This window comes from Nipponia nippon, unplaced genomic scaffold (genome assembly GCF_047370975.1).
Source record: "Nipponia nippon isolate SJK-2023a ecotype South Korea unplaced genomic scaffold, ASM4737097v1 scaffold_4, whole genome shotgun sequence".
Lineage (NCBI taxonomy): Eukaryota > Metazoa > Chordata > Aves > Pelecaniformes > Threskiornithidae > Nipponia > Nipponia nippon.
In genome coordinates this window covers 90,709,177-90,736,874 of record NW_028262358.1, presented here as the reverse complement: position 1 = coordinate 90,736,874, position 27,698 = coordinate 90,709,177, and the positions used below count along the sequence as shown (strand labels likewise).

General features: G+C 35.6%; 1 protein-coding gene across 3 annotated transcripts in view; it reads left to right on the top strand.

Annotated features, from left to right (window-relative positions):
• The window catches only part of MEI4 (meiotic double-stranded break formation protein 4), a 147,501-nt gene that overhangs the window by 98,646 nt on the left and 21,157 nt on the right, over positions 1-27,698 (top strand). For all 3 annotated transcript variants that reach the window (XM_087775361.1, XM_087775363.1, XM_087775362.1), the window contains one exon: positions 4,204-4,335. In XM_087775361.1, coding sequence (XP_087631487.1) covers positions 4,204-4,335 — 132 coding nt within the window. The remainder of the gene's footprint in view (positions 1-4,203; positions 4,336-27,698) is intronic.

The window sequence follows — 27,698 nt, the reverse complement described above, 5'->3', positions numbered from 1 at the left end:
GTTCCTTTTTTAATGTTTGATAGATTTGAGAGCTGAAGATATGCTTTTATTTTTAATGAAACTGCATACTATTTGGACTATTATCAGTTTGAATGTTTCCAGAGTTTAATTAGCAATACATGAGCATTGCTCTGAAACACAAAGTCTTACTTCTGTTTGCTATTTACAGTTTTATTGCTTATATGCTATAAATTTGTTCTGTATGCATTTAATGCATACAGTCTGTGAGCGCTATTTTAACCTTAACTCTTTGCTGTCTCCTTATTTTCTTAAAATATACTGAGAGATCCACCAAAATACAATATTAAATCCATACTTTTTAATAAATCAGTTAGCAGGTGGGATTTTTCAGTGGCATTAGTATCCATATCTCAAGTACTCTAAGTGCCGTCATTATAAAATCCCTATTTACTTCCCTTAGTAGAGGCTCAGGCTTTAAATTTGAAGATCCCCTGTCATCTATTCCCACAAAATTCCAATTAGAAAACGGTAACTCTTGCCAAACCAGAAAGGATATGGAATTTTTGTGAAAGATCCTATTTTAGTTAAATCTCAGCTGCTAGCATTAATAACTAAAAAAAAAAAAAAATTTCATTTATTTCACTATCTGTGTAAAAATCTTGTAAGCAAATAGAAAAGAGCTTAAAAAAGAACAATCATAATCATGTTTGTGTGTAAATATATACATTTAGTGTGTCCTTTGGGAGAGATAGCATTGAAAATTTACTTTTTTGCACCTAACACACACTGAACTCCTATTTAATTTCTTTATCTGAATTGTTGAATCTGAGTTTTGCCTGTGTGAGAAGTAGAGAATATTGATCAATGCCAAAGAAATTTCACCGGTTTGTAAAGATGTTAAGCATGGTATATACAACTATTTTTTTCATCTTAATGTGAGATTTGTTCACACTTCTCATATAGTAGAACTCAATGTAGGGTAGAAGTATTCATGAAAAGGATTAGGCAAAATTTATTTAATCTGTACAGAGATATTTTTAATTGTTGTCTAAAATCTGCACAAGGCAGAGTGAATTAAGTTTTATTTAATGTAATCTGTTCAAAGGGCATCTGCAGAATCATAATGTACTAATTTCCACTGTCTGGCAACCAGAACAAAAAAAAAAATAATTTGTGCTCTTTGAAGGCCGAAAGAGTTGATTCATGAATGAAGAAGTCAAGCTACAAAGGGCAGAGTAGTATCTGTTTTGCCTTTTTTTTTTTTCTTTTCTTTGCTGCTAGTGATAGCTGTAGGTATTGTTTATAGAACACTTGAGACTTCCAGAACATAATGGGTAAATCATACTAGTCAAGGAAATTAGGAAATCATGTACTAAAAACCCATCAAAGAGGATTTCCATAGACTTAAGTGCCTCACTGTATAAATTTAAATTTGAGTTGTAACTAATGCTTATTTTACTTCTGCTTACGTTAAGAATGACATATATTATTTAGGTGATTTTTTTTTTTTAATCCTTCTGTACTCAAGCCATTACATTGTGGTCAGAAAGGATTGTGGAAGGCTGCTTGATATTTTGCAAGCTGCCCAGTGCGGTGGATCCCAACCAATCCATTTTTCTTTTCCTCAGGGAAGAGGCACAAAATGCTGGGGAAGAGGTGCGGCAGCAGAGGCACTTTCCTGTGTGAAACGCACAGAAGATTTTGTATTCAGTTTTGTTTCATGTTGAACTGAAACAGATTTCTCAAACGTGTTATTTGGGACAGAAGTGTGAGGTGAAGGGGAAGAAGGAGGGGTCGTAACCCTAGAATACCAGCAGGCTGCTGACTACAGTGTTTGCATGAATGTTGATTCACTTAGATTGAAGTATCTGCACTAAGCAGAGTTCAGTGTTCTGACTTAAGACAGCATACATTTGAACAGTAATCTTTCACATCCATGCGAGTGCTGTAACTCAGCAAACAGGAATTCAAAGGTCTCCTTACTCCCTCACATTTTGAAAAGAAACACAGCTCTGGATTGTCTAGTTCACTTGCTTGCCAAAGGCAAATTAGCAAGTATACTCAATGTTATGCTCTGAAAATACAGAACTATAAAACACATATCCATCCTTAATTTATAAAAAGAAGTAAAAATTATTGGGGACTTTAATGAAAAATGTGCTATTTTTTAGCATTGTTTAAACCTCTGAGTAGTGATTTGAAGCAGTCTTACCCTTTTGGAACATGTATGCTGTCAAGGGAGAACTATCCAGGTGTTGCAAACTTAGTTTCTGTCATACAGTTTTAGTAGATACTGTGGAAGATCTTTCAAAACTCTAAATGTCTAGATTATTTTTGGGAAGAGAAGTCATTGTTTTGTTTGGAAGGGTGTACGTTTCCAGTATATGGAAGTCTGATTTTAATTCATATATCCTCAAAGCACATGTAGGTGCTTGCATTACATTATCTTTTCATATCATTTTAATTTTTTAGAAACATATTTTTATCCTGCCTTCATTCACATTTCATCTTTCTAGACTCTTTGGTGGATACATTTATGAATTATTTTAATCTCACAGATTTTTAAAGCTATATGTGTACAATTTATGAATTCTCTTTAATATGAGGAGTTTACTTTGTCTGACTGCAGATTTTATTCTGAACATAAGACTTCTCTGTGTTTTATAGCTTTCTTTTTATATTTGTTTTGGAATTACGTGCTAAAGTGAGATGATTAACAGCAAAGATTTATTAAAGTTTGATTGTTATGACCGTGAATAGGAGATTGTCTCATATTGGGCAGATGATAGCCAAGCTGATCAAACTCTTCAGCTGTAAGAGGCTGGTAAATAGGCATTGCATCAACTGGCAGGGTCATTTGACCATTTGATCAGACAGACAAGCAGTAACTCTAAGTGGGAAGCTACTTAATTAACTGTTTTTACACCAAAAGTTTTCAGTCCACCTCACTGTCTGCTTACCTAGCTCAAAATTTTGTCAGTAACGATTTTACGGGAGACAGTGTTGAAAACCACGGTAAAGTCAAGGTAAATGATACTCACTGCTTTCCCCTCATCCACTAAGCCAGTCATCTCATTGTAGAAGGCGATCAGGTTGGTTAAGTACGGTTTCCTCTTAATAAATCCATGCTGACTACTACTTCCTGCCTTTCGTGTGTTTGGAAATGTTTTCCAGGAGTGTTCATCCTATGCAAACTTGTAAATGGTGGGCAAGTATTTTTATTCTCATACATGTGTGTGTGTATACACACATGAGCTGGCTAGAGGAATAAATTAGATTGTTAATAGGATGCAGTGGTCTGCTTTTGAGTGGTTAAGACATGGTAGTTATTCTTAGACATACAAATTTGGGTCAGAGTATCCTTTTGTCAGTCAAAAATACACATCTACAAAGAGATGCTGAATATTGATGTTGTAGGGGTATACATTTATATAAAAATAAAATTATAGTCATTATATTTAATGTATATTACTTTTTTCTTTGAAAGAACTCTGATATAAAAATGATAATTTCTTCTAGTAGTGTTTTACGAAATAATGTCACGTTTACTTTGTAGAGCAGTATGTTTCATTACATAATGGCTATACATTTCCATTTCAGGGAACAAAGAAAACAGTTTATTTTTTTAATAGAAAAGACTATGGCAAAAAACAGTATTACTAATATAATTCTCATGTAAATTGACATCACTCCTCCTATGGTTCACAAGAAATGCCTTGGTTACAGCTTGTTAAATAATCTGAAAGTGAATTGTTTGAATTTGAAAATATAGTGTATCTTCTATCAGTTAGCATTTAATCAAGTTTCTTCCTGATAACAGAAAACTCCAGTATAGCTCTTAACTTGCTCATGCATTTGAATTTCAAAGAATTCATTTGTTCGTTTGTCTACCTGTGACAAACAGAATTACTGTATGTGCAGGGTAGTCACCCACTTTGTGTGACAGCAGATGGGCACAATGACAGCTAATGCTGAAAAGCTGCTTCCTGGGGAATTCACACTCTTGGAGGTGTTTGTTGATGTGAAAGTTTCCTGTAGTGCTAATCTAGGTAATGGATGTGGATTTCTCATATATCTCATATGTATGTAATTAATAGCTTTTTAAACTCAAAAATTTTGAATTTTACTTACTCTCTTTAAAATTTTAATATGTAAATCCCATTTCTATTTAAGGCAGTTGTTTGGGGTAAAAAAGATGGAGACGTATTTTGAAAGATTAAATTTACTATTATTTCTCTTTAGTTTCAGGCACTGCATGCTGTATCACACACGTTGGTTTTGCTAGGAAGGAACAACATACTAAGAAATTCTTTAATATCTCTTCTGCTATCAGAAGTACGTCAGTTTGCTGAGCAGCTGTTGCAAGCTCACCAGGTACTGTCATCTTTTCTTCCAGAGAAGGGCAGAAGAGTGGTATTGGGGAGTGTTTTGTCTGTATTTATTTGTTTCATAAAACGTACTAAATGGATCATTTTATAGAATATGCACATTTAAGAACCTAGAAAATACTAGCACCTAACTTTAACAGCAGATTAAAAAAAAAATATCTAAAGTAAAAAAAAATTTCTGTATGGGCAAAAGTAAAATTATCAGACTGTGTAATAAATAGACTGTATAAATTTTAAGATTATGCTATATAATTTGGAAAATACTTGAAATAATTAGTTAAAAAAAATATTGCAATATATAAATTGTGGGCTATGCAGGCAATACAACTTAGGTATCCAGCTGGACCAACAAAGAATTATGTCTCTCTCTAGCTTATGTAAAACTGGAAAGGAAGTTGCATTATTTTATTTCAGAATTAGATTTCATGTTTCACCTTATAATGTTAATTTACATGATGCAAAAGTTATGCAACACTTAAAATTGTACTTAGTTTGTTGCAATGAGTAGGAGATGACGAGCAGAATAGAATGGAGATATTTCTGGTAAAATTTATTTTTAGGTTAAATTTTTTCCAGTAAACTATAGAGTTTAAAACAAAAAAGACAGTAAGTGGATGTTCCTTTAACATATGAAGAAGAGATGTTTGAAATAAATTGGGGTTTCATGGATTTTTCATGTATTTGTGTGTGGTGGTATGTATTTGATGCAAACCGTTCAGTCTCACTTGGGATTATGACTTGATTGTACGCCATCCTAGAAAGGTCAATAAAAAGAAAGCACACAGCTTTTTATTTGGTGGAAAATAAAGTTATTCATATATATATATATATGCCCTATATATATGTATAAAATATTCATCATACGTATATCTAGTGGTGGTCCAGTTTAACAAATGTTTTAAGTGTTGCTCAAGCAGTCTTAACTTTACTCTTTTTCTCTCTAGAATATATGGGAGTAAGTTCTGACTGCTGGGGAGGGAACATGTAATTTCCAACCCAAATTTATAGTGTGTTTGATTTATATTCTGAAAAGGCTTCAGAAAGGCCAGTTTTGAAAGAATTAGACAATGAGCCATGTCTTATTTTAAGTCACTAGTAGCATACCAGAGTTACTGATGGCAGCAAAAAGCTAACAGATTTTAAAGAAATGTAAGGATAGAGAAGTGTGTAATGAAAAAAACACTTTTGTTTTTTAAGTTTAAACAAGTTTCTCATTTTTAACATTATTAAATCTCACCTGTTTAACAAAATTAGTCATCCCTCCTTTCAGCAGAGTTTTTTCCAGTGGCAACACAGAGCTCTCCAGTGCTCCATACTGATGAAAAGCTTACATTAAGCATTGCACTTTGCTGAGTTAGTTACTATGGTACTACTTAACCTTGCCATACTCTAATTATTTTAAGTATTGCTTTTGCATTTAGTGCATAAAATTTATTTCTAAAAATTTCTAAAAGAAGTTTGACTCTTCTTTGGCTTCATTTTATGTTTGAGAGAGTCATATATTTGATTTTAATATCATAATAGGAGAAATTACAAAACTGTATAACTCGCAGTTGAGAATATGGAAGTAAATTAGTATCTTGTGATTTTAACCATAAAAGATTCTCTTTAACTACGCAAGTGATTTTGATTTTTCTGATGGCAAATTCTTTTATTACTTGCAGTGTAATTTATGTATTTATGGGAAGATAGTAGAAGATTTGGTTCATATATAAATATAGAAAAGTTGGTAATTCAATCCCTGAACGTTTCTTATACCACAGCTGGTATAATAAATTCCTTAAATGCCAGTCTCACTAGGGTGGCTTGATGTGTACAGCAGTTTTCCCTTTTTTTTTTTTTTTTTTTAACCTCTGGGAAAGCTATCACTCTTCTTGATTATCCCCCCCGCCCGCGAAGAAATGGAAACCTTGAATTGTACTTCCTGGAACAACTGAAGAAAATTGTAGCTAGCACTGAAGGGAAGGTGCCTGTGGAGTGGGAGACAATTTCTTAGGGGGACAGGGACTTGTACTCCTTTATTGAAAAGAGAAAATAAAGATATTTTTGATCTTGTAAATTTATTCTGTTTCTTCAAACTTAGTATATATGGACTGAAATTCAGGACAGTAAAATGCATTTGTTACTTGATCTTTTCAGCTTCAGGACAAAATCCTTTCTCAGGTTAAGTCTTTGCTACCTGCAGCCCTCCATCTGTCTCATTTTAATTACCTTGCATTTGTGCTGGCTGCAAATCTTAGCCATTATCAGTCCACAGTACCGATTTTCAGACTTTCTGCTACCAAGAGCCTTGAAATGTATGTTTATTATTGTGCAACGGGAAACATAGAAAGACTTTCTGACAAAATACTTAATGAGGTTCCCTTTCACCCTTTTTTTTTAAACAGCCCTTTCTGTTGACCCAGAGAAATAATTTAATTCTCTCATATTCAAGACTTTAGAGCCATGTTTACATAAGGAGAGTTTCCTGCTCTGCTTCTGTTTCCTCCCACTAAGCTGTCAGTCTGCCTTCTGCTACTGAAATGTGGTAGACCCTCTTTTTTGTTTTTTAACTGATACAGTAATTTATTTATGTATATTTTCTTCATCCAGCATTATAAGTGTTTCTTGGAAGATTAATACATCTTGATCAACCAACCACAAATGGTGGTCTGGAATAGGACTTCCATATAATAGTACCAAAGCTTATGGGGCTTTCTTTTGAGTCCTTTTAAACCACTTGCATTTAAGCGACCATCAGAAGAATAAGTGAGCTTCAGGCACTTAGGTAGGGACTCCAGTGACTAATTTTACAATGACAAAGTAGTCTTGAAATGTTCACCCCCCCCAACACAGTGTTGGACTTTTTCCTGGGAATAGTGGAAAGTTCAAGGGGGCTGAATTTGAAGCCGCAGCAGCTGTCCATCTCTCTGTAGCTGACACTTTGTAGGACTATAAGATTTTGAAAAGATGCAGTTCATGTAGGGAAAGTAACTGAAGTTCTGGTTTGCTTAGCTTGCTGTGAAGTCAATGTTTTTAAAGTTTATGCATTCTTGCATTTAGTCCAAATAGATGTATTCATTTACAAACCCTTATACGTTCTATATGTGATAATTATTTTTGGAAATACTGCTTAATAAAAACCTTTCTACTTATTACAGTAGGACACTAAACTCTAGTATTTCTGACAGCCTGATTTACAGACCTGCTTCGGAATGTTTTGACTTTGTGTAGCATTACTTTTGGTAGGCATGATTCTAAAAAGGATTAAAATGTTTTTTTCTTGTTTTATAATCAAAACTAACAATACGATATCAGTTTGAAATATACCAAGTGACAGCTTGAAAAAAAAATTCTTCATAAATACTTAAATTAGAATTTGCAGAAGGATAATACTTTATATAATCAAACTCCATTAGCTGACAAGTATCCTAATCCTGTTTTGTTACTGAAGCAAAACTGCTGTTGATTGCAACGGCGTTTCATGTCTTCCACTTAAGACAATCAAATTAGGGACTATGAATTTTAGTTATGATTAGAGGTGTGCAAGTACGTGTCTTCTTTTGTTTTGTTGTTTGTTTCTTTTTTTGTTGTTGTTGGTAGATAGGAGAAATAAAGAAATCATGTGAGGCATGTATTTAGGTTAGCTTGCGATTAACTTTTAAACATTTGGTGAAAAACATAAATTGAAAAAAATAGCTTATTCATGCAAGCAAATTTCTGTTTTATTTTTTTCATAATTATAATTTTTTTTTTAAAGTTGAGATGTTTTCCAACGCTGACTTGGATTGAAAACAAAATTCCTTTTAATTTTTCTAAATGAATCATCTAGCTATCTCAACATTTTTATTTTAACTTCCTCATTAAGACTTGAGCTAAGCTACAAATAGTTTGTAAAATGTTTGCATTCCAGAATATGCAACTTTATATTTAATCATTTCTTCAATAGGAAGTGTGCTCAGCTCAGGTTATGTAGGTTTGTGGATATGTCCTTTGATAAATACTGTACATTTTCTACTTTAAAATTCTGACTGATTTTGGTGAGTTTGTATCTGTGTCCTTTTGGAACAAGCTTATCTATCTATGACCCACAGTTTTAAAGAGCTATCTATGCCCCTAGCTTTACAAATTAAAAAAATAGGTGCATAGAATGAACTACACCAGAAAAGTACAAAGATTACTCTGCATATTTTTATATTGTTCCCTAATTGGCTAAATCCATTAATCTCAGAATATGACAAATTAATGTGAAATATATGAGTAACAGAATTTTGTTTAATATTTTGGACCAATATTCCCGCATGTTAATATAGAAAATAAAAGTAACTAAGGAGCATGTAAAACAGTATAGTTATCCTGATTTTTCACCGAGTTAAGATGAGTTTTATGGTAGTAAACTCTCAAGCAAGTTAGTAGTTTGCTTTAATTCATTTAAGTACTTCATCATGTGTTTAAAGTGAAGCTCATACTTCAGCGCTTCACTGATGTCAGGACACTGACTTCGAGGCAAAAGCATATTAATATAAACTCAGTTGGATCCCTTAATTTTTACTGATGTTGGATACGTACTTTTCATTTTTATCTGTAATAGGAACCTTTCATGCTTCATACATGTGGTTTATAAGAATACAGTAACTGAACCTTATCTTCCTATGGAATAGAAATCTTCTTCAATTGGATTCCTACTGCAGAGCAGATAGAATTCTAAGATACTAAGATTTCGGTATGATACTGTGGAAGATGGATTATTTTTCAAATGTTGAGCTCCTCACCATGATAGCAGATCTTCCTTTATGATAACTGTTTTAAAGACAGAGGAACAGAAATGGAAAGCATGTATTGGTTCAGTGTCCATTTCTAACCCCCCAGGTGTTAATTCTAAGAACTCTGAAAAAGATAATTAAAAAACAGAAAATAGATTTTAAATAGAAAAAGGAAGACATACTGTGACGTTTTGGACAGCCCTGTTATTCAGTAATTGCTCATACATAGCTTGTCTAGCATTACATTTTTATATCACATCGTTACTTTCTGTACACTATTTTTCCATTTTTAAAACTTTGAAGTATTTCTAGCACACAAACTGTACACTGAATAGTTTGTGGGTTTTTTTAATCAAAACACCAAGTTATATGTAATTCTTAATGTTATATGTAAGCATTAAGTCCAAATCCAAATGCGGGTGCTAACTTTTCTCCTGAAATAAATGGTGCAGTTAGACTTTGACACAGGATGCAGGGTGGGATTCATCCTATTTAATTTAGATGTATATAGTAGACACTGCTGTCTGCTTCTCATAGCAGTCAACCAAGCAGCTAAGGTTAACTAAAAAATTTGCCAACGTGAAGACAGGTAGTCATGCAAGGCTTTATTGAATGTTACATAAATTCTTGAGAATCGGGCTCATTACAACAGAATAGCTTTGACTCAAATGAACCAAAGGAGTTAGAGATATGGTGGGATTTGTCTCACTTAGTTTCAGATTTCTATGATGTTTCCACCTGGTTTGCTTACTTCAGTTTTCCTTTATAACCAAGGGAGGGAAAGAGGCATTTCTTGTCCAACCTATTTTGAATGTACATAATGATGATAATTGGCCCTAGCGTTGTCGGCTTCTCTCTTCTGGCTATGAGGAAAGAAACGTAAGTTGATCAGCTGAAATGTAGATATTTATGTTGTAGGCATGTAAAGTTAAGGGAGGAAAATCCCATCATATGTCTCTGAATCTCTTTTGGATGATCTAGGCCAGAGCTGTTATGCCAGGAAAGGCCTGATCCTACAGAACAGTTGTAACAGGTACTCATCCAAAGCATACTGCTGTCTGAACACTGACAAACTTATGTAAGTAACCTCATTAGATGTTTGTAACAAGTTATATTTCAGTTAAGATAATTAATAAGTTAACTTAGTTCCCAGGTATTCTAATTCTTTAAATGTGCACATTGTTGGAAGAGATTGATGATGAGCTGGGGTGCAAGATATGTCATAGAATCATAGAATCACAGAACACCAGGTTGGAAGGGACCTCAAGGATCATCTGGTCCAACCTTTCTAGCACGATCTAGATGAGATGGCCCAGCACCGTGTCCAGCTGAGTCTTAAATGTGTTCAGCGTAACGGAGTCAACCACTTCCCTGGGGAGATTATTCCAATGATTGACTGTTCTCATTGTGAAAAATTTACCTCTCGTGTCCAATCGGAATCTCCCTGGGAGTAACTTGTACGCGTGACCCCTTGTCCTCACCATGTGGCTCCTTGTAAAAAGGCAGTCTTCATCTTCTTTGCAGCTCCCCTTTAAGTACTGGGACATGGTGATGAGATCACCTCTAAGCCTCCTTTTCTCAAGGCTGAACAAACCCAGCTCTCTCAGCCTATCCTCATACAGCAGGCTTCCCAGACCCTTGATCATCTTGGTGGCCCTTCTCCGGACCCCCTCCAGCCTGTCCACATCTTTTTTGTGTAATGGGGATCAGAACTGTCCACAGTATTCCAGGTGTGGCCTGACAAGCGCCGAGTAGAGAGGGATAATGACTTCTTTATCCCTGCTGGTGATGCCCTTTTTGATGCAAGCCAGCATCCTATTGGCCTTCTTGGCTGCAGCAGCACACTGTCCGCTCATATTGAGCTTCCTGTCCACCAGGACCCCCAGGTCCCTTTCCACGGAGCTGCTCTCTAGCCAAGTGGATCCCAGTCTGAGCTGCACTCCTGGATTATGTTTTCCCAGGTGCAAGACCTTACACTTGTCTTTGTTAAACTTCATAAGGTTCCTGTTAGCCCACTCTTCCAGCCTGTCCAGATCTTCCTGCAGGGTGTCTCTCCCTTCCAGAGTGTCTACTTCCCCACTCAATTTGGTGTCATGTGTGAACTTCATCAGGCTACACTTGATCCCGTTATCCAGATTGCTTATGAAGATATTGAATAGCGTTGGGCCCAATATTGATCCCTGGGGGACCCCACTTGTGACGGGTTGCCAGTTTGGAAAAGAGCTATTTACCACCACCCTTTGGGTGCGGCCCATCAGCCAATACATGTATTGGAGCTTCTTGTAACCTGCATTCAGCAATGGTGTGTCTGATGCATATGCCTCTAAACAGGAAGCTCTGTTAAAGTAATAGTCTTTGCAGGCAGTGTATTTAGGAAGAAAAAGAACAAGGAGGAGCATGGATGGAGTATGATTTTGAGCATTTTCTGAGGTTTTTGTTGTCATTCAGCACTGTGTAGCAAACAGTTGTGTCACTAAAATGTCAGACTACATGGCAACAGCTCTGTGTGCAAGCAAATGAAGGGCTGAAATATTCCTGTGGCTGAAGAGCTGTTTTTTTCTAGCAGGCCTGCAAATTTGAGACATTGCGAATGTCAGGATGGACTAGCTCAGTTGATTATCAATCCATTGGGGAAAATGGACTTTGCCTGGCGTTGTGTTCAGCTAGATAACAGAAAGGTTTAAAGTGCTAAGAACTGAGCTATTAATGTCAGGCCTTGTCTTCATAAGCCTTTCTCCATGCAGTCATTCTGTATCCAGTGGATGCTCTGGGCAGGTATGGTACCGACCACATGCTTTATTCCAAATGCAAGTGGGTCTGATGAGATCTAGAGAATTCTTCAGATAAGCTCCTCTTTCCAAGAAGTCTACTTCATTTATGCAATATGTCTAATCCCTTCATATGGGTTAGGAAAAAAGCTATACTATATATGGTAGAAAGTGGCTAAAATCATTAATTAGAAAAAAAAGCTGACAATATTATACAACTAGAAAAGCTAAATGCACTTTGCAGTCCACTGTTTTTCAAGGTACTAAAATGGCTACATAGCATGTTTGGCTTTTTGTAGTTTCTACTGTTGACTTTTACTAACACATCAGATTACTAATACTTCACCCAAGTAAAAGAAAGGAGATTGATGCTATGTAGACCTCATGAAAATAATTAAACTTGCATCTGGACATCTGTTCATCCTTTTTAAGATGTCATTTCTTCCCTTATTATGCTGGTAAGCAGAGATTGTAACATATTTCAAATTGTGAATGGTTAAAGATGCTGAAAAATAGCGCTCTGGGTAAATGTAGGATTATTTTTTATTCCATGTGACTGCTGATGCTGCTGTTAACAAAGGAAATAATGGCTGGATAGAATAATCAGTGGATCTGCATGTTGTCTCATAGATATATACCTAGTTTGGAGATGCGGACTTGTGAAAACATAAATCTCTCCCCTGAAAGACAGGAGTGAAAGAATCAGTTGAGACTCAGTGTATGTCGAAAGAGTGCCATACACCTTTGAAGTGTATACCTGCTTTTGCTGCATATGTCATCCCCTATTACAGATTAGATTTTAAGATGCGTACATGTCAGAGAGAACTGGAAAATGACAAATGGTTCATGCGTTTTCTGTCTTCCCTCTCATACTATCATAAAATGATAGTGCTAAGGAGAAAGAGGTTTAGAAGTATTCTTACAGAGCTAAAAGGTAGCAAGGCTTTGCGCTTAGGTGCTTAGCAAAATTGAGGATGACATGTAATCAGAAAACCTCAGGTGTGTTTGGGAATAGAAGCAGCAAATATCAATTACATGAGGAGAACTCTGTATTACTGTTGACTAGAGAGTTATTACTTTTAATTTGGGGAATCATCTCATTCATGGAAACATAATAGTGGAAAAGGAAAAATGCTTAATTACAGAAATAGGAATATATCATACCTCAACAAGTAAATAAGTAATATTCTTGGAAATCTTGTTTCAAATTGTGCACAAAATCCAGGCTTTAAAAAAAACAAAAATAACATGATTATAAATTAAAATGACCTATTTGAATTCTTGATACAGTAAAAAAAAAAGAAAAATACAATGAAAGCTTATCTGGGTTGATGCTGCTTTTACTTCTTTATTGTCAGTGCTTATTCTTGTCCTTTTCCTATTGCTTTCTTTACAGCTCAGTTAATCCTTTTGCATGCTTGAAAGGAGAATGTGAATAAGGAAGAAGCATCTGATTTTTGTGGCGTATGTGGTATACCTGCTAGTCTGGAAGACCGTTTGATTATTACTTAATCTGTGTCTCCAAATAGGTAGTTTTGATGCTCCTGTTAACCTCCTTTCTTCATGGAGCATTCTTGCTTACTGACAGTGATTTGCAAAATGGAATGATGTTACAGAAAATTAGGCACCACTTCCTTAATGCTTTTAGGTACTGGAGTTGTCTATGTGAATTAGCATAATACCATATGTGCTCTTAAAACTTCAATTGACAGGCAAGGTAACATTTTGGTACAGATATACCTTCTGATTTTCTTTTTTCTTTTGGAGAATTGTTTAAAGTCTTCATTACAATGTACTTTTAACAAAGCTTCATTAAATGCTTTTTGGGATACAGTATAAATGCACAGTTCCTGTGTCAGTGGCTTTGCAGCTTATTTGCTGCTTTAGTGTTTCATGTCTTCATAAAATGGAAAAAAGGAGAGTTGTAGCCCTAGAATTTCTAACTAGAAATTACTGATAGAATGGATTTCTGTTTGGAAGAGTAATTACAGTTGGTAATTAAAACTGTCTTTAAATAAGAGCCTAGTTAAATATAGTAAAATGTAAATGGAAACTATGGAATTGTAGTGGATACTAGTAAAATCATCACTTCATCTTTCTTTCAAAACATTCTTTTCATTTTACAGGACATATTAATATCTTTGGATTTCTTAGCTTCGGACTCACTTGCCTCTCTCTAAACATGTGGGACAGTCCTGTACATAATGACTTAGAGCATCAGCTTGCCCCATTGGGACCTCACTTATTAGTTTGGGGTTTTTTGCTAAAAATACCTTTGAAGTCATGTTTATCTACCTATAGAGCTTATGCATAACCATCACTACTCTAAATCACAATACCAGGGAGATTAACTGATGTTTGTTCAGTGCTTTCTAAAATGTTAAAGTGCTTTTAAAAACTCATTATGTAGCTCACTGTGAGAAGTTATAACCACTAAGCACGTGCACAGTGGCATATCTTCTGCAGTATGCTGTGCTATGCCATCAAGCATAGAAAAACTGCTTCTGTTCTTTGCACGTTCTTTTTTGATAAGCGACACTTTTGTTTTACATTCTGTTTGTGCTTAGATTGAACTCTGCATTTTCAAGGGACCGTATAGCTTAGCTTAGGTTGTTAGTTGGGAAGGATGGCTGTACTGCGTTTAGAATTATGTTTAGGGTTAGAACTGGATTTAGATTTAGGATGGCAAAATATGATCCTCACCACAGAGGGAGATGCTTGAAAGGCTGTGCTTAGGAGCGTTTGTGACGACCAACCATACTATACTTGTTCTGCTAGCTTGCTGTTAATCATCAGGTTAGAGTTGGTGTTAGAACAAACTCCCTGGTTAAGTCCTCAGTTGAAACTATCGTAGGCTACAGTTGTGGTGGTGGTGTGGATTTGAGTGCATGTGCTTATAAGCTACGTAGAATGCCACCACATCCAGAAGGAGCTGCTGTCCCAAGTTTGGCCCTGAAACAAGCAGAGTTTGTCTTGCTAGGATTTAACTGATGTACAAGTGATTAATAAAGTAGGTTTATGTCTGGCGTGAAAGGGATTGGCTACCTGGAGTTTGTGTTGTAGCTAAGGTTGGAATTATGGCTTGCACGGCTGAGATGTGCGGGAGGTTAAATCTGGTTCCATAGCTTATCTTAGACTTAGTCTAGATTTTGGGTGACAGCACTCTACCTGGCTGGTTAAGGCTTGATCTGGCAGGGCAGAAAACTGCTATTAATGCTGTGCCCAGAGGGGAAAGTAGGCTTCAGGACTGGTGTCAGCAGCAAGTCCAATTCATGGTTAGATTGGTAGGATTTCTGGTATAGATTTAAGTTAGGGAGATAGGATGTGATGAGCTAAAGCTGAACATGTTTACAGAAGGTATCACAGAGCTAGATTTAAGGTTGCCATGTTGAGGGCTTAAGAATCTGGGGTTTCAGTTTTAGGTAGGCACTGATGATGTAACCTTCTCAATCCACAACTAATTTGGTGGAGGTAATGTATTGGTGGGCTTGGGTAAGTGTAAAAATGAGAAGTGACCTTATTAACGCCTTTGGAACTCACAGGGGCTTTGGAGATGCAGGAACGGGATGCTGGGCTAGGTTTGTGGTGAGGAAGAAAGGGAGCAGCAGCTGAGTGTGTTTAGATCAGAGTGTTAGTGACGTGAGTTGCTGGACTGGTGTTAAGGTAGAGAGTAAGGCTTGGATGTCCAGGATTTGAGCAGCAGAAAATGTTTTGCTGAAGTTGGAGGTATTCCAGAAAGAAAAGCTGAAGTATACTTGGGCAGAATATGATTTATATGGCTTGATTAGATTTAGGATTAATACATTGTTGGTTGCATTCTTGGCCTTGGATGAAATACAGGCAACCAGATACCTTTTCTGGGCTGAACCACAATTGAAAACGCACACATGCACACAAGCACACACACAGAGAATAATTTGTGGCAGCACAATCTGTATTGCATATCTTCTAGAATTATTTCTTTCCTGCTGAAGTATACATTTGAAATGCATGTGGCACTGACATTACAGAATTAAAACTAGTTTTAGGAAATAACATTCTTGAATCCACTCCAGTTTAACTTCCTATTATATAAGAATGGATTATTTTCACTTGGTTCCAATAACAATTCACATAGGGAGAAATAAATAGAGTCAAAGGCGTAAAGCAAGAAAATGGGAAAAATAGAAGAAAAAATATGTGTGTATTTCTCCTTTTTTGTAAATGATTGCATCCCAGGTTGCATGATTACAGTGCAGCCTTTGAAGATTTAGCTTGCGTGTTTTGAATTTCCTGGCATCTGTCAATCCCTAAATTGAGTTGGCAAAGCACAATTAAACCTCTAGGTGTATTGTCTTGAAACAAGATAGTTTTGGCTCTATTTCATCCTTATAATTAATTCTTTCATTAAAAGTTATTTCTAGTTTCTCTGAGTTTTCAGAGTATTAAACTTCTAGCTGAAGTTGCTGTTCTAAAGAACTCTGTTTCGTGTAGCCTTATCATTTAATCAAAGCTCTTTAACTAAGCCTAGCTACTACGTTTAATACGGAATACTATAGGGAATTGCATATGATAAATACGAGAGCGAGTGTGGTAATAGAGATAAAAATCTGAGTAGTAATTTTGCCTATAGGAATAAATTATAAACAGAGTTTAGTTTAGGTTAATTTATTCAGTTACTCATTTTGAGTTCTTCCTACACAATTTGATTATGTGAACTATAATTCAATCCTGTTGACTAACTTAAACAGTGAATTCATTGAATGATCATAGAATTACAGAATGGATAAGGTTGGAAATGACCTCTGGAGACGATCTACTACAACCCCCCTGCTCAAAGCAGGCTCAACTAGAGCAGGTTGCTCAGGGCTATGTCTAACCAAGTTTTGAATTTTTCCAAGGATGGAGACTACACAGCCTCTCTGGGCAGCCAGTTCCAGTGTTGATCACCTTTATCATAGAAAAAAATATTTCTTATGTTTAAATGGAATTTCCTGTATTTCAGTTTTTGCCCATTGACTTCTGTCCTATCACTGGATACCACTGAGAAGAGTCTGGCTTTGTCTTTCTTACCCCCCAACCCCACCAGGTATTTATACACATTGATGAGATCCCCCAGAGCCTTCTTTTCTCCAGGCGGAACAGTTCCAGCTCTCTCAGCCTCTCCTTGTATGTTCTTGTCCCTTCATCATTTTTGTGACTCTTCACTGGTCCCACTCCAGTATATCCAGGTCTCCTTTGTGTTGAGGAGCCCAGAACTGGACCCAGCACTCCAGGCGTGTCTCACCAGTGCTGAGCAGATGGGAGGGATCACTTCCCTCATCTTGCTGGCAACACTTCCCCTCATGCAGCCCAGGACACAGTTGGCCACCTTTGCCACAAGGACTCAACATTGGCTTATGTTCAACTTGTTGTCTTCCAGGGCCCCCAGGTTCTTCTCTGCCAAGGTGCTTTGCAGCTGTCAGCCACCAGCCTGTACTGTGCATGGGGTTATTTTTCCCCAGGGATAAGGTTTTGCACTTCCCTTTGTGGCAACTCAAGATTCCTCTTGGCCAGTTTCTCCAGCCTGTCAAGGTCCCTCTGAGTGGTAGCACAAGCCTCTGGTGTGTTCCTCACTCCTTCTGCTTTTGTATCGTCTCCAAACTTGCTGAGTTTGGAGATGATACAAAAGTCCTATTGTCCAGGTCATTCACAAAGATGTTAAACAGTACTGGTGCCAGTGTCAGCCCCTGGGGTGCACCCCTAGTGAGTGGTCTCCAGCTGGATTTTATGCCTCTGATCACAACCCTCTGAGAATGGCAGTTCAGGCAGATTTCAGTCCACCTCACTGTCCACTTACCAAGCCTGTAAATTTATGCTGACTACTCTAAATCACCATTTTGTCCATCATATGCCTGGAAATGGTTTCAAGGATTATTTGCTCCACCACTGGCCCAGGAATCAAGGTGAGGCTGACTGGCCTGTATTTCCCTGTATGCTCCTTCTTGAAGACAGAAGTGACATTTGCTTTGTTCAAGTCCTCAGGAACCTCCCATTCCATTTGATATTTCCAAAACAGATAGAAAAATTAGAGTAGTGAGTTGCACTTCTGTCAGATAAATGCTGTATGGCTGAAAGATGTTATTGTACCATCAGCTGAAAACAGAATAAATTTTCGGGTATAACGTGAAAAGAATACTTTTATCTCTCAGTAACAACACAAAAGAAACACCTCTCACACAACAAAATTCACCCACACTGTAGATCAGGTAAGTGATGGTGTTTTCTATCATAACAGCTTGTTTTCATTTTGTAAATTTTGACAAATGTTAACCATTCAGGCTGAAACTTTTTTCTATAGATGTCTGCCTCAGGCCATTTTTGTATGTGCTTTTTACTTTATTTTTGTTTCTGTGAGTGCATGTGTACAAGTTTAAAGAGGAAGGCATAAGTGTCCACAGCTTTCATAGAAGCCAGTAGGAGCTTTGCTTTGAATTCATGCAGTTCTGCGTAATGGCAGGCATTGTAAAATCGTATCGTAGACAGCCAAGATTGGCATTAGTGCCTATTTTGAGTATTTAAAAGATTCTTTCATAAAAGGACGAAAGCCTTACCTCTCTTTCTAAAAGCAGTTGTGAAGTTAAAGTAATATTTGTGTTATGCGTGGAATTACAGCAATGATTGTCATTAAAAAAAAAAAAAAGTATTAATTCTGTATTCAGAGCAGAGACTGAATGCTACACATTTTATGGCCATGTATATAACACAGACAGAAAAAGTATTGAATAGTATTTCTTCTAATTGAGCATCATCCATCCTCTATAGTAACAGAAGCAAGTACCCTTGCAAAAGAGAAAAAAAAAAAAAAACCACAACCGAACAGTAAGAGATCACATAATTAAAACTGGAGGCATAAAAGAGTCAAATTAGGCTTGCAATGTCATTGTATTGATTTAAAATTGCCATTGCTGATAAAAAGCAGGTAGCTAGTAGTACATTAAGAAACTATATAAAATAAATGAGAGAATTAATTTGCAGTATTAAAGAACATAGACTGAATCATAGACCTTAATTTCCTCAATGTTTCATGATTCTGCTAATGAATCCTTTGACCAACCTTTGTAATATGTCCCGCTAGTTCATTCTACACAGTGCTTGCTCAAGAATCACTCAGCTCTACTTAGCTTAGAGGAAGGTATTCTGTGATTAGTGTCCAAGTGTAATGAATTAGCAGTTTATACCTATATTTTCTGTCTGTAACACAGGAGCTGATTCCAGTTTGTGGTGTTTTTTAATATACGGTTTTCCATGGTCACAGATTCTTAAAATTAATTATCATATGAAAGACAGCTCCTTCTAAACTATGCCTGTCTGTTTCTCTGAGTGTAGATACCACTGTAGAAAAAGTAGAGGAAGTTAACTTTCAGGTAAAGTATAAAGCTGCTGAGGCTTTCCTTATGCATGATTTAAGACTAATGAAAAGGAAGAGGATTTCTGCTCCCATAGTGGTTTTAGAACAGGCACATTGAGATTAATCTGCTTACAGAATTCTCTTTTTTATGTAATGCTGTTGTGTTATTTGCTATACGGCATTACTAGTCACCTTTAAAGTGTAGATTTTGAAATTATGGAAGACTTACTAGTATTTTGCTCAAAATTAATCTATTTTCTGTAGATCGTGTTGCTAAATAGGCCAAACTGTAAAAGGTGCTGTTGCCCAACGTTCATTACAATTGTGCTAGTATATAGCTAGGCAAGTTGTGATATAAAGAACCAGTTGATCAAAATGTCAAGAATATATTATGTTTACTAAAAATAATGATTATTGATAATTTGTGTTTTGGTTTTGTTTTTAAAGTTTTTGATCTATTTAAAAATACAGTATATCATAGAATAGGGCATTTTCATGTTTGATAGGCAATTTGCATGGGATTCTTTGTGTGCATGTTTAATATATTTTAAGATATTATTGACAAAATGTGAGTTTCCATAAAATAATCTAGAAAAGAGAGGACTGAGGGGGAAGAGCGGTTGTCTTCCAGAACGTGAAAAGGAGTATACATATGTATTATATATATATATACATATATATTATATATATATATATATATATATATAAATACTCCTATACAAGGAGTAGTCCTTTTGACTTCTGGAGTGAACAAGAAGAAACATGCTTTTTAATTAAGGTTAGATATCAAACTTCTTTTACTGAAGGTCTTCAAGTACATTCATGATGAGCATCTTTTGAGGATGACCTAAGTATACTTGAACCTGTCTCAGGGTAGAGGGTTGAGACTAGAACGTTTAAGGACCCTTTCAGCCATAAATCTGAACTCTGCACTCCTATTTATATATTATATTAACATTGATAGTTATGGTCAAAATTTGAATCGGTTGCAAGGGAGCAGGAAGGAGGCAAAACTCCACTGCATGTTTCTTCTGCTCCTGAGTTTTGGAAGAAATTGAAGTACTATTCTAATTAAATGTATGGATGTTAGTTTGGGGGGCATTGGTGTAATTAGGACTTAATAAATAATGCTAGTAGGTCAGGAAAGAGGTTTTGCAGAAAATTTACAAAATTTGACTCATTTTAGAAAATTACTAACACGTCCCACAATCAGGATTTCAAAGTGCAGGAGGTTAAAACTCTCTTCTTCAGGCAGTAATAAAAATTCAGGATGTAGATTAGATGTGTCCTGGCAGGGAATTTAAACAGGTGATTTTTGCGCAGAAGTGACTGGTTTGCGTCAAAGGAAGCCTCTTGGGGTTTTCATATTTGGAGTCCTGTGAATTCTGTATTTCTCAGGCAGATTACTTGTGATGTTCCTACTTACATTCAGTATTCACTGTAACACCTGTGTATAATATATTTTATCTATAAAGATGGAGAAAATGGTAATTTTAAGACAGGTCTTGGGAACTGGGAGAAAAAATGTAGCTGAAGACTGGACTGCACCATTGATCGAGACCTTATGGAGTTGTTCTCAGTTACAGTGGTGCTATATGTATGTATAAGGATCTGAATAATGAGTAGCTTACAGCTGTGTTCACTTGAATAGCATTTCAAATAATATGTACTGTTCTGGGTTGTTTTATGCTAATGACAAAATTAATAATATTCAAGAGCCTTTTTACTCATTTTTAAATATTTCTATTCATCATAAGAGCTGTTCTTCAAAATGTATTTTAGCATACATTTCAATTTCAGAACATACATCTTAACTTCCTTGCAAACAATTTTAAATGCATTTGAAAGTTAAATTATATTATTGATTCATGGATTCTGAGGTCAGAGGGAGTCATTTAGCCCAAACTCCTTTCTATACAGGCAATAGATTTTTCCAGAAGCTGGATTTAAGAATGTGTTATTAATACATCTAATGTGAAAGCTGTTATTGATTCTGTTCATTGTTTACAATTATTATTCTCCTCATTCTTTAATAACAGCTTATGAGTTTTGGCTTTCTCTATCTGAATTTTATTGCCTAGAATTAAGTAATAATTAAAAAAAAAAAAAAACCTGATCAAGATTGATAGAATATGCTGAAATAGTATTACAGCTGCATAAAGTTATATAGTGCTATATATAAAGTTACATAGTAAGCTAGATAAATTATGAATGAAGTGTAAGCAATTGTCCAAACAATTAGTTTTATGTTGAATCAACTTGAGTCAATAGTATTAACTAAATATTGATTTGTTTTGTTATTTATTATGTATTTGTTAAAATATTTATTTGAGGAAGAAATCCAGTTGGTGGAAACAAATTTTTCACTAGAACTCATTTGAAAGAAGCGTTACAAATGCTTCAAATATTCCAGCATTTTCAGTGTCAGTTAAGACAGTTGGGAATGATCCAGTCCTGGCTATGTTGTGGTATAATCGCATTCTGTATGCTGCTAGTCCTGTTAATTCAAAAGTTAAAGACCAGATCCAGAGCCTGTTGAAATCACGAGAGGACTCCATTTTTCAGCCAAAGTGCATTAAACGTTTGGATATATAATATGATAGCATTATACAGGTGCTGAGTTTGGGTACTGTTAAAATAATAGAATAGTTATTTAAAACAAGAATTGAGAATTTGTTTATGTAAGTATAATTGAGTTTCCTTTTATCTAGGGATTTATAATTTTTTTTCTACTTCACATAACCTTTACTTTGTATCAGTAATTTTTATTTTGACCCTATGTAAGGCATGATTTCATAATTTTTTGTTGTTTATGAAACATAAACTCTTAAGTAACGCTACCTGCACTTATCAGTGATGTCTCCCTTGGTTGTGTCTCCTACCTGATGCTCTGAAACAGGATTCTCTATATCTGTCTCCTTATTCACAGTGTACCACATTTAGTAAACCTGAAGTACTCTATTTGCATTTTCAAACTTCTTATCGGCCACTTCTGTTATGATTCTTGTAAGAAAGCAACAGTTACAGTAATACATATTCACTAACAACTGTGAATGTCTGGTTTAAAGAGAGAAGAACAAACCTTAATAGCATAAGTTGTCTATACTATTTTGTGATTGCTTTCATGTCATCCATATTTTCTTTCTTTTATTCCTCTTGTTTGAACAGTTTTAAATTGCAGCGTAAGATATTCAAAGAAGAAATTAAGTGGAGATTTTGAGGGGTTATCAGGATACAAAAAATAAGGTATTTGAGATTGCTCCAGCAATTCAGTCTTATTTCTTCTTAACAGTGTTGGAATGGGGAAGAAATTTGATGTTTTTAAGCAAACCCCCAAAACATACAGCCAAAATAAGCAGTACTAAACATAGCAAAGATGAAAAATACGTAGCATAGTTGCCATGGCAAAGCTTTTCTTCTTTCTGGTGACAGGCGAAGCAACTGGGAGGGCTCTTGCTTTTCCATATGACCTTGGTACCCCATCAGTCTCAGGTCCTGTGGGACAGCACCCCAGACAGCTTGCCGCCAAGCCTGCGAGCAGCAGTTTCTCCCTTTAGAGCCAAAGGACCATTTGCTGACTCGGCACTGTGGCACATCTTTTGTCATTCTGAGGTGCTTCCTGATTGATTCTCCTGCCTGAAAAGTGAGGGCAGAGGAACCAAAGCAGGGCTTTTTAAATATCCTTGCTGGCAGCCTTAACGACACTTTACTGTCACTGTTGCAGGTATGAGAAATTCTGTCAGAATAGCAGATAGCATACAACATTGGTCTTAACTCTACGTACAACACCGCCACCACCCCTCCACCCAGAAGATCTGAGTTTTTCATTTGTTGCATTGTCTTTAAAGAGGCATTCCTCATGCCCACTTCTTTCTACTAATAAGCAGTGCAGTATTAGGAAAGAAGATGACTTTTTTTGTTTCCTCAATCAGTATCAGTATACAGATCTGAATTAACTGTGAGCAACTGTGAGGGTGGTTTATGTGTGCAGAAGTGATGGCTCCCAATGAATTTCTGCAAACACAGGAACTGGTATAACATAAACATGGCAAATTTTATTGTAATCTGTGCACAAGGCACTAGGAGTTTTTTAATGCATTTCACTCAGCAGGAGACAGATTTCTAGAATTTCGCTCACAAAGATGAGATGCCTGTAGTCATTTGATCAGTAATATCTTATTTGTAAAATATCAGCCTGTGCTATGTTCCAAATTCCAAAGAAGACTTAAATAAATAATGTAAAACTAAGAGTCTAAAAGACCAATTTATTTCTAAGGAACCTGTTTTCTTCAGTGGGAAGTTTAAGGAGAGTCAGGATTTGCAGCCAAATGCATCATGTGAAATAGCAAGATTTTCAGGAATTTTTAGCTATCAATGTAGTTATAAAACTAGGTTGACAGTGCAGTCTGTGGATTTTTTTATCATTATGTTGAAATTGAGGCATATTGATTTAATTGCCCTTGTGGTATATTAAGGGTCTGCAGGAGCAGCAATGAACAATATTTATTATAACTGTTTCTATCAAAACTTTTTTTTTTTTCTTCAGAAGCCTGAATAATAAGTGTAAAAGCATTGCATCTGAAAAACTCAGATATAGGCATCCAGTTGCAGTTGACATATTTCTAACAAGACCTTCAGGGCTTCGTTGCTGTAGGGAAATACTAGCAATTAATGTAAAATCTAGTAAGTGCACCTCTGTCTGCTAAGTTAATAAATAAAACATAGATGGGTTTTATTAGCTGCCATTTCTATCCAGGAACACAAGCAGTGAACTGTGATACTTAAAATAAATTGGCATCTTACAAATACTATTTGAGAAATAATTACAGTCCCTGAAATGATTAGCCACAATAATAAATTTTACTTTTCCGCTTCTTCATGCTATTTTAAAATTATTTAACTCCTCTATAAAAGTAAACTATGATTTTGTGATTTAATCAAATATCTGCTAGTGCCAAGAACATTCTGGGGTAGAATAAAGGTCTGCTCCCTTTGATAATCCTTATTTGCAGTCCAAACCATGAAATATCATGTTTGTATTGAGCATAACACTTTTTGCACAGAAAACTTTGTATTTTTGTAATATTCAGCGTGAACATAGGGGACAGAACTGTGCTCCAGTTAATTCATAACTGTATTAGCATAAAGGAAATTCCTTAGCAGACAGGTCCCACTGCCTTTTTGGCAAATGCAATATCCTGTTGAAATAGATCTTCCAAGCAGTGATCTAGAGCTTAATATACACATATATTTGATGTTTTAATGCGGGTCTTGACATATATTCATTGTTAGAAATACTACAAAGGTGCTCTGTAAAGAACTTGAGAGCATCTCTTAATAAAGTGTTAGGCTGTTGCAGATGATGTTTCATATCCCCACTTTTTCAGTTCTGTCCACAATATCATATGGAATAGAAATGTCCTTTTCTGCTTCCGCTTCAGAATTGGAGGAGAAACCACCCTTGACTATTTCTGTTTTTTCGCATAACTACTTATAATTTTCCAACTTACATTTAGTAGGGTAACTTTGGTTTTATCTGTGGTTTTGCTTTTATTCCTAACACACTTTCAAGTTCTTACTTTTGGGGTTTGGTTGTTTTTTTTTTTTTTAACTGTACTTATTGATATTTAGCTTCTCTTATCAGTTACTTGCCTTATAAATTTTTACCTTACCTTCAATGCCATTAATTGCCTCCTCCTCTATTCCCTATGTATATATTATTTAATGTTTCATCAGTGCTTTCACATTTTCTTTTAATGGGTTCATTTTTACATCAGCATACTTTGTAATGTTGATAATTGGAAAATTCAGCTGACATACTGGCAGCTTACAAGGGAAAATAGTGTGGAATAGTGGAATAGACTTCCATAGTTTATCATCTTTAAGATAAAGCTATATATCTTTCTGAAAGATGATTAAATTCATTTTCTGGGAAAAAAGATGTGATTTTTTTCCTTAAACTTTCAGATCAAGCATTGTGGTCTTTGTGGTCCCTTCTAGATTTAAAATTGAAGGTTATGTAAAAACATCATACTACGTTATTTAATACTTTCAGATACATGATCATCAAGAACTTGGAATTATTTTTTAAAAGAGGCAAAATTACTACGCTGCTTTGGTCTATGTTTCTTTGCTGTAAGAACTTTAAGTCAAAATACTTGTTCTGAAAAATATGAGCGTGTTTATTTAGTTTGTTTTCACATGCTCTTCCCTTCCCTTCAAGGGCAGTTGTGCTGCAGAAATGCACTGAATGGATATGAATTTGGAATTAGGAAGCGTAAAATAACTGTGTCATAAGATGCGAGAACAGCAGCAGCAAAACCAAAAACCTTTGAGAATTGATTTCTAAGTAAGCAAAGCAGAAGCAAAGGATGACTTTTTTGTCTTGTTTTTACGGACTGTGTAGAATTTCAGCCTTCTGCAGTCTGGTATACACACACAAAATAGAAATAATAATGCCTGTCACAAACGTAAGGAAACGCTACACATAATATACAAACAAGGACTGTCTGGTTATAAATTCTAAATGATTTCTTATCATCTTGCTGTTGCTTCTGGTTCTTAATTTGTGTGCCTGCTTGTAGCTAATATTTGAGACTGAGCAATAGATGTGATTTTCTAGTTAGGGTATACTTCTCAGAGTGGGCTAGTGAGTCACCGTCATTGTCCTTTTTGCTGTCAGCCAGGTTTTGCTGCCTTTCTCACAGCTTTTTACAACACTGTCAACTTTACATTTTTAATAATTTTCCCCTGTCATTTCACTGCATGATTTGCACTAAGGCTGTTGATTTTCCTAGTTTCAGTTTTGTTTGACTATGTTTAAAGCTAAACTGCTATTAATCTTATTTTTATTAAATATAAATATTTTTATCGTGTGTGTTTCTTGATTTTAAAAAACAAGAGAAATTCTTTGTACTGTAAGACTACGTGCTATATCACAGAGGGACGTAACTGAAAAAATACCACAGTGCTTCCACTTGTATGTGCCTAGTTCCCAGCATGAAATCTTTTAGTAAGCTCCTGGTACAGTGCTGGGAAAGAGGTGAGTATTTCAGAATAGGCTTGACAGCAGTAGGTAAAATGAGTGGGAGACAGCTATTCTAAGAATTAGGAAAAGTTAAAGAAATTGGTGTTTCTTAAATTTTGTTTTTCTGTGCAACTCACCTGTAGGGTTGCAGTTTACAAACCCAAAATGGTTTCCCTAGTTGAAACACCTGAATCTTTTATTTCAGGTTGGAAGTAGGAAGGAGGAGATTTGCATATGTCCTTTTAAATGAAGCCAGTATGTACCAGTGTTTCTGATGTCTCATTTTCTTACAGAGAATTACTTTCTTAGGAAATGATAGATATATACAGCCTAATCGGTGATTTAGACTAACAGATTGCACTGTTCTTTGCAGCTTACTAAATTCTCTACCATACTACTTGAAATACCACTTATATAATATTCACATTTGATTAACAAGCACAGCAAAACCAGTTGGGACTAAACAGGGAATGTAATTCATAGAAAACACTTGTTTCTTGCGTCACTTTCCAGAACACTTGGACAACATACAGGGGTTAGCAGCACAGGGTGACTTTTGTCTGACACATTACATTTTTCCAGTCTTACTAACTCACGGTTTCACATTAAAACTGCCCTTAAGTATTACCTTTATGCTAATCTTCTTGTAGGTCATTCATATTTGTATTGCATTTACTCCTCTTTCCTTTTATTTACTTACACACACCATTAACATTCAGAGTGCCTTCTGAAAATAGACTATGAAATTTTCATTAGTCTTTTAAGCATCTGTGTCAGTATGTTCTAATGGTGTTACTGTCATGCTGCATCTTCCTAAAGCAATTCAGAACCCGATTGTCTGTCTCTGTAATGAATACTGCAGCTACTGACATAATCACTGTACTTGAATTAGTTAAGTTTTTCAAAAAACAAAGACAAAAGAAATACTTTCAGACTTGCACAAAGTCAAAATAAACCTAAAACATGTACCTGTGTTCCTGCAAAATTATTCCCACCAGTCAGTGACTGTCTTCTCAAAGGCTTGTAATATAAGTGCAAGGGGAGCATTCCAAAAGAACAAGTAATTGACTGCTATTCAAAACTGCTTACAAACATGAATATTATAAAAAACAGTAGAATGGCAATTACAGTCTCTATAGAATATTAATGTGCTACTTTGCATGAAGTAAGCCTTTGTTACGAGTTCATTTTATAGGTGAGCCAGTGTAGATTGTTTTCAATATGAAATATGACATGAAGTAGTATTAATAAAATCTTGTTGCACATATTGCCATCTCTTAATATGCAATTAAGCACAGTTTTAAATCCTGAGATAAATCATACTGCATGCAAGAGCAGCAAATTAAAACCCACTCCAAGTATTTTGTCATTATTCTTTCATCAGTTAGTGTAGCAAGGTGGTGCTAGCTATTGTAGATCTAAATTTTGAAGATTGCAGTTAGT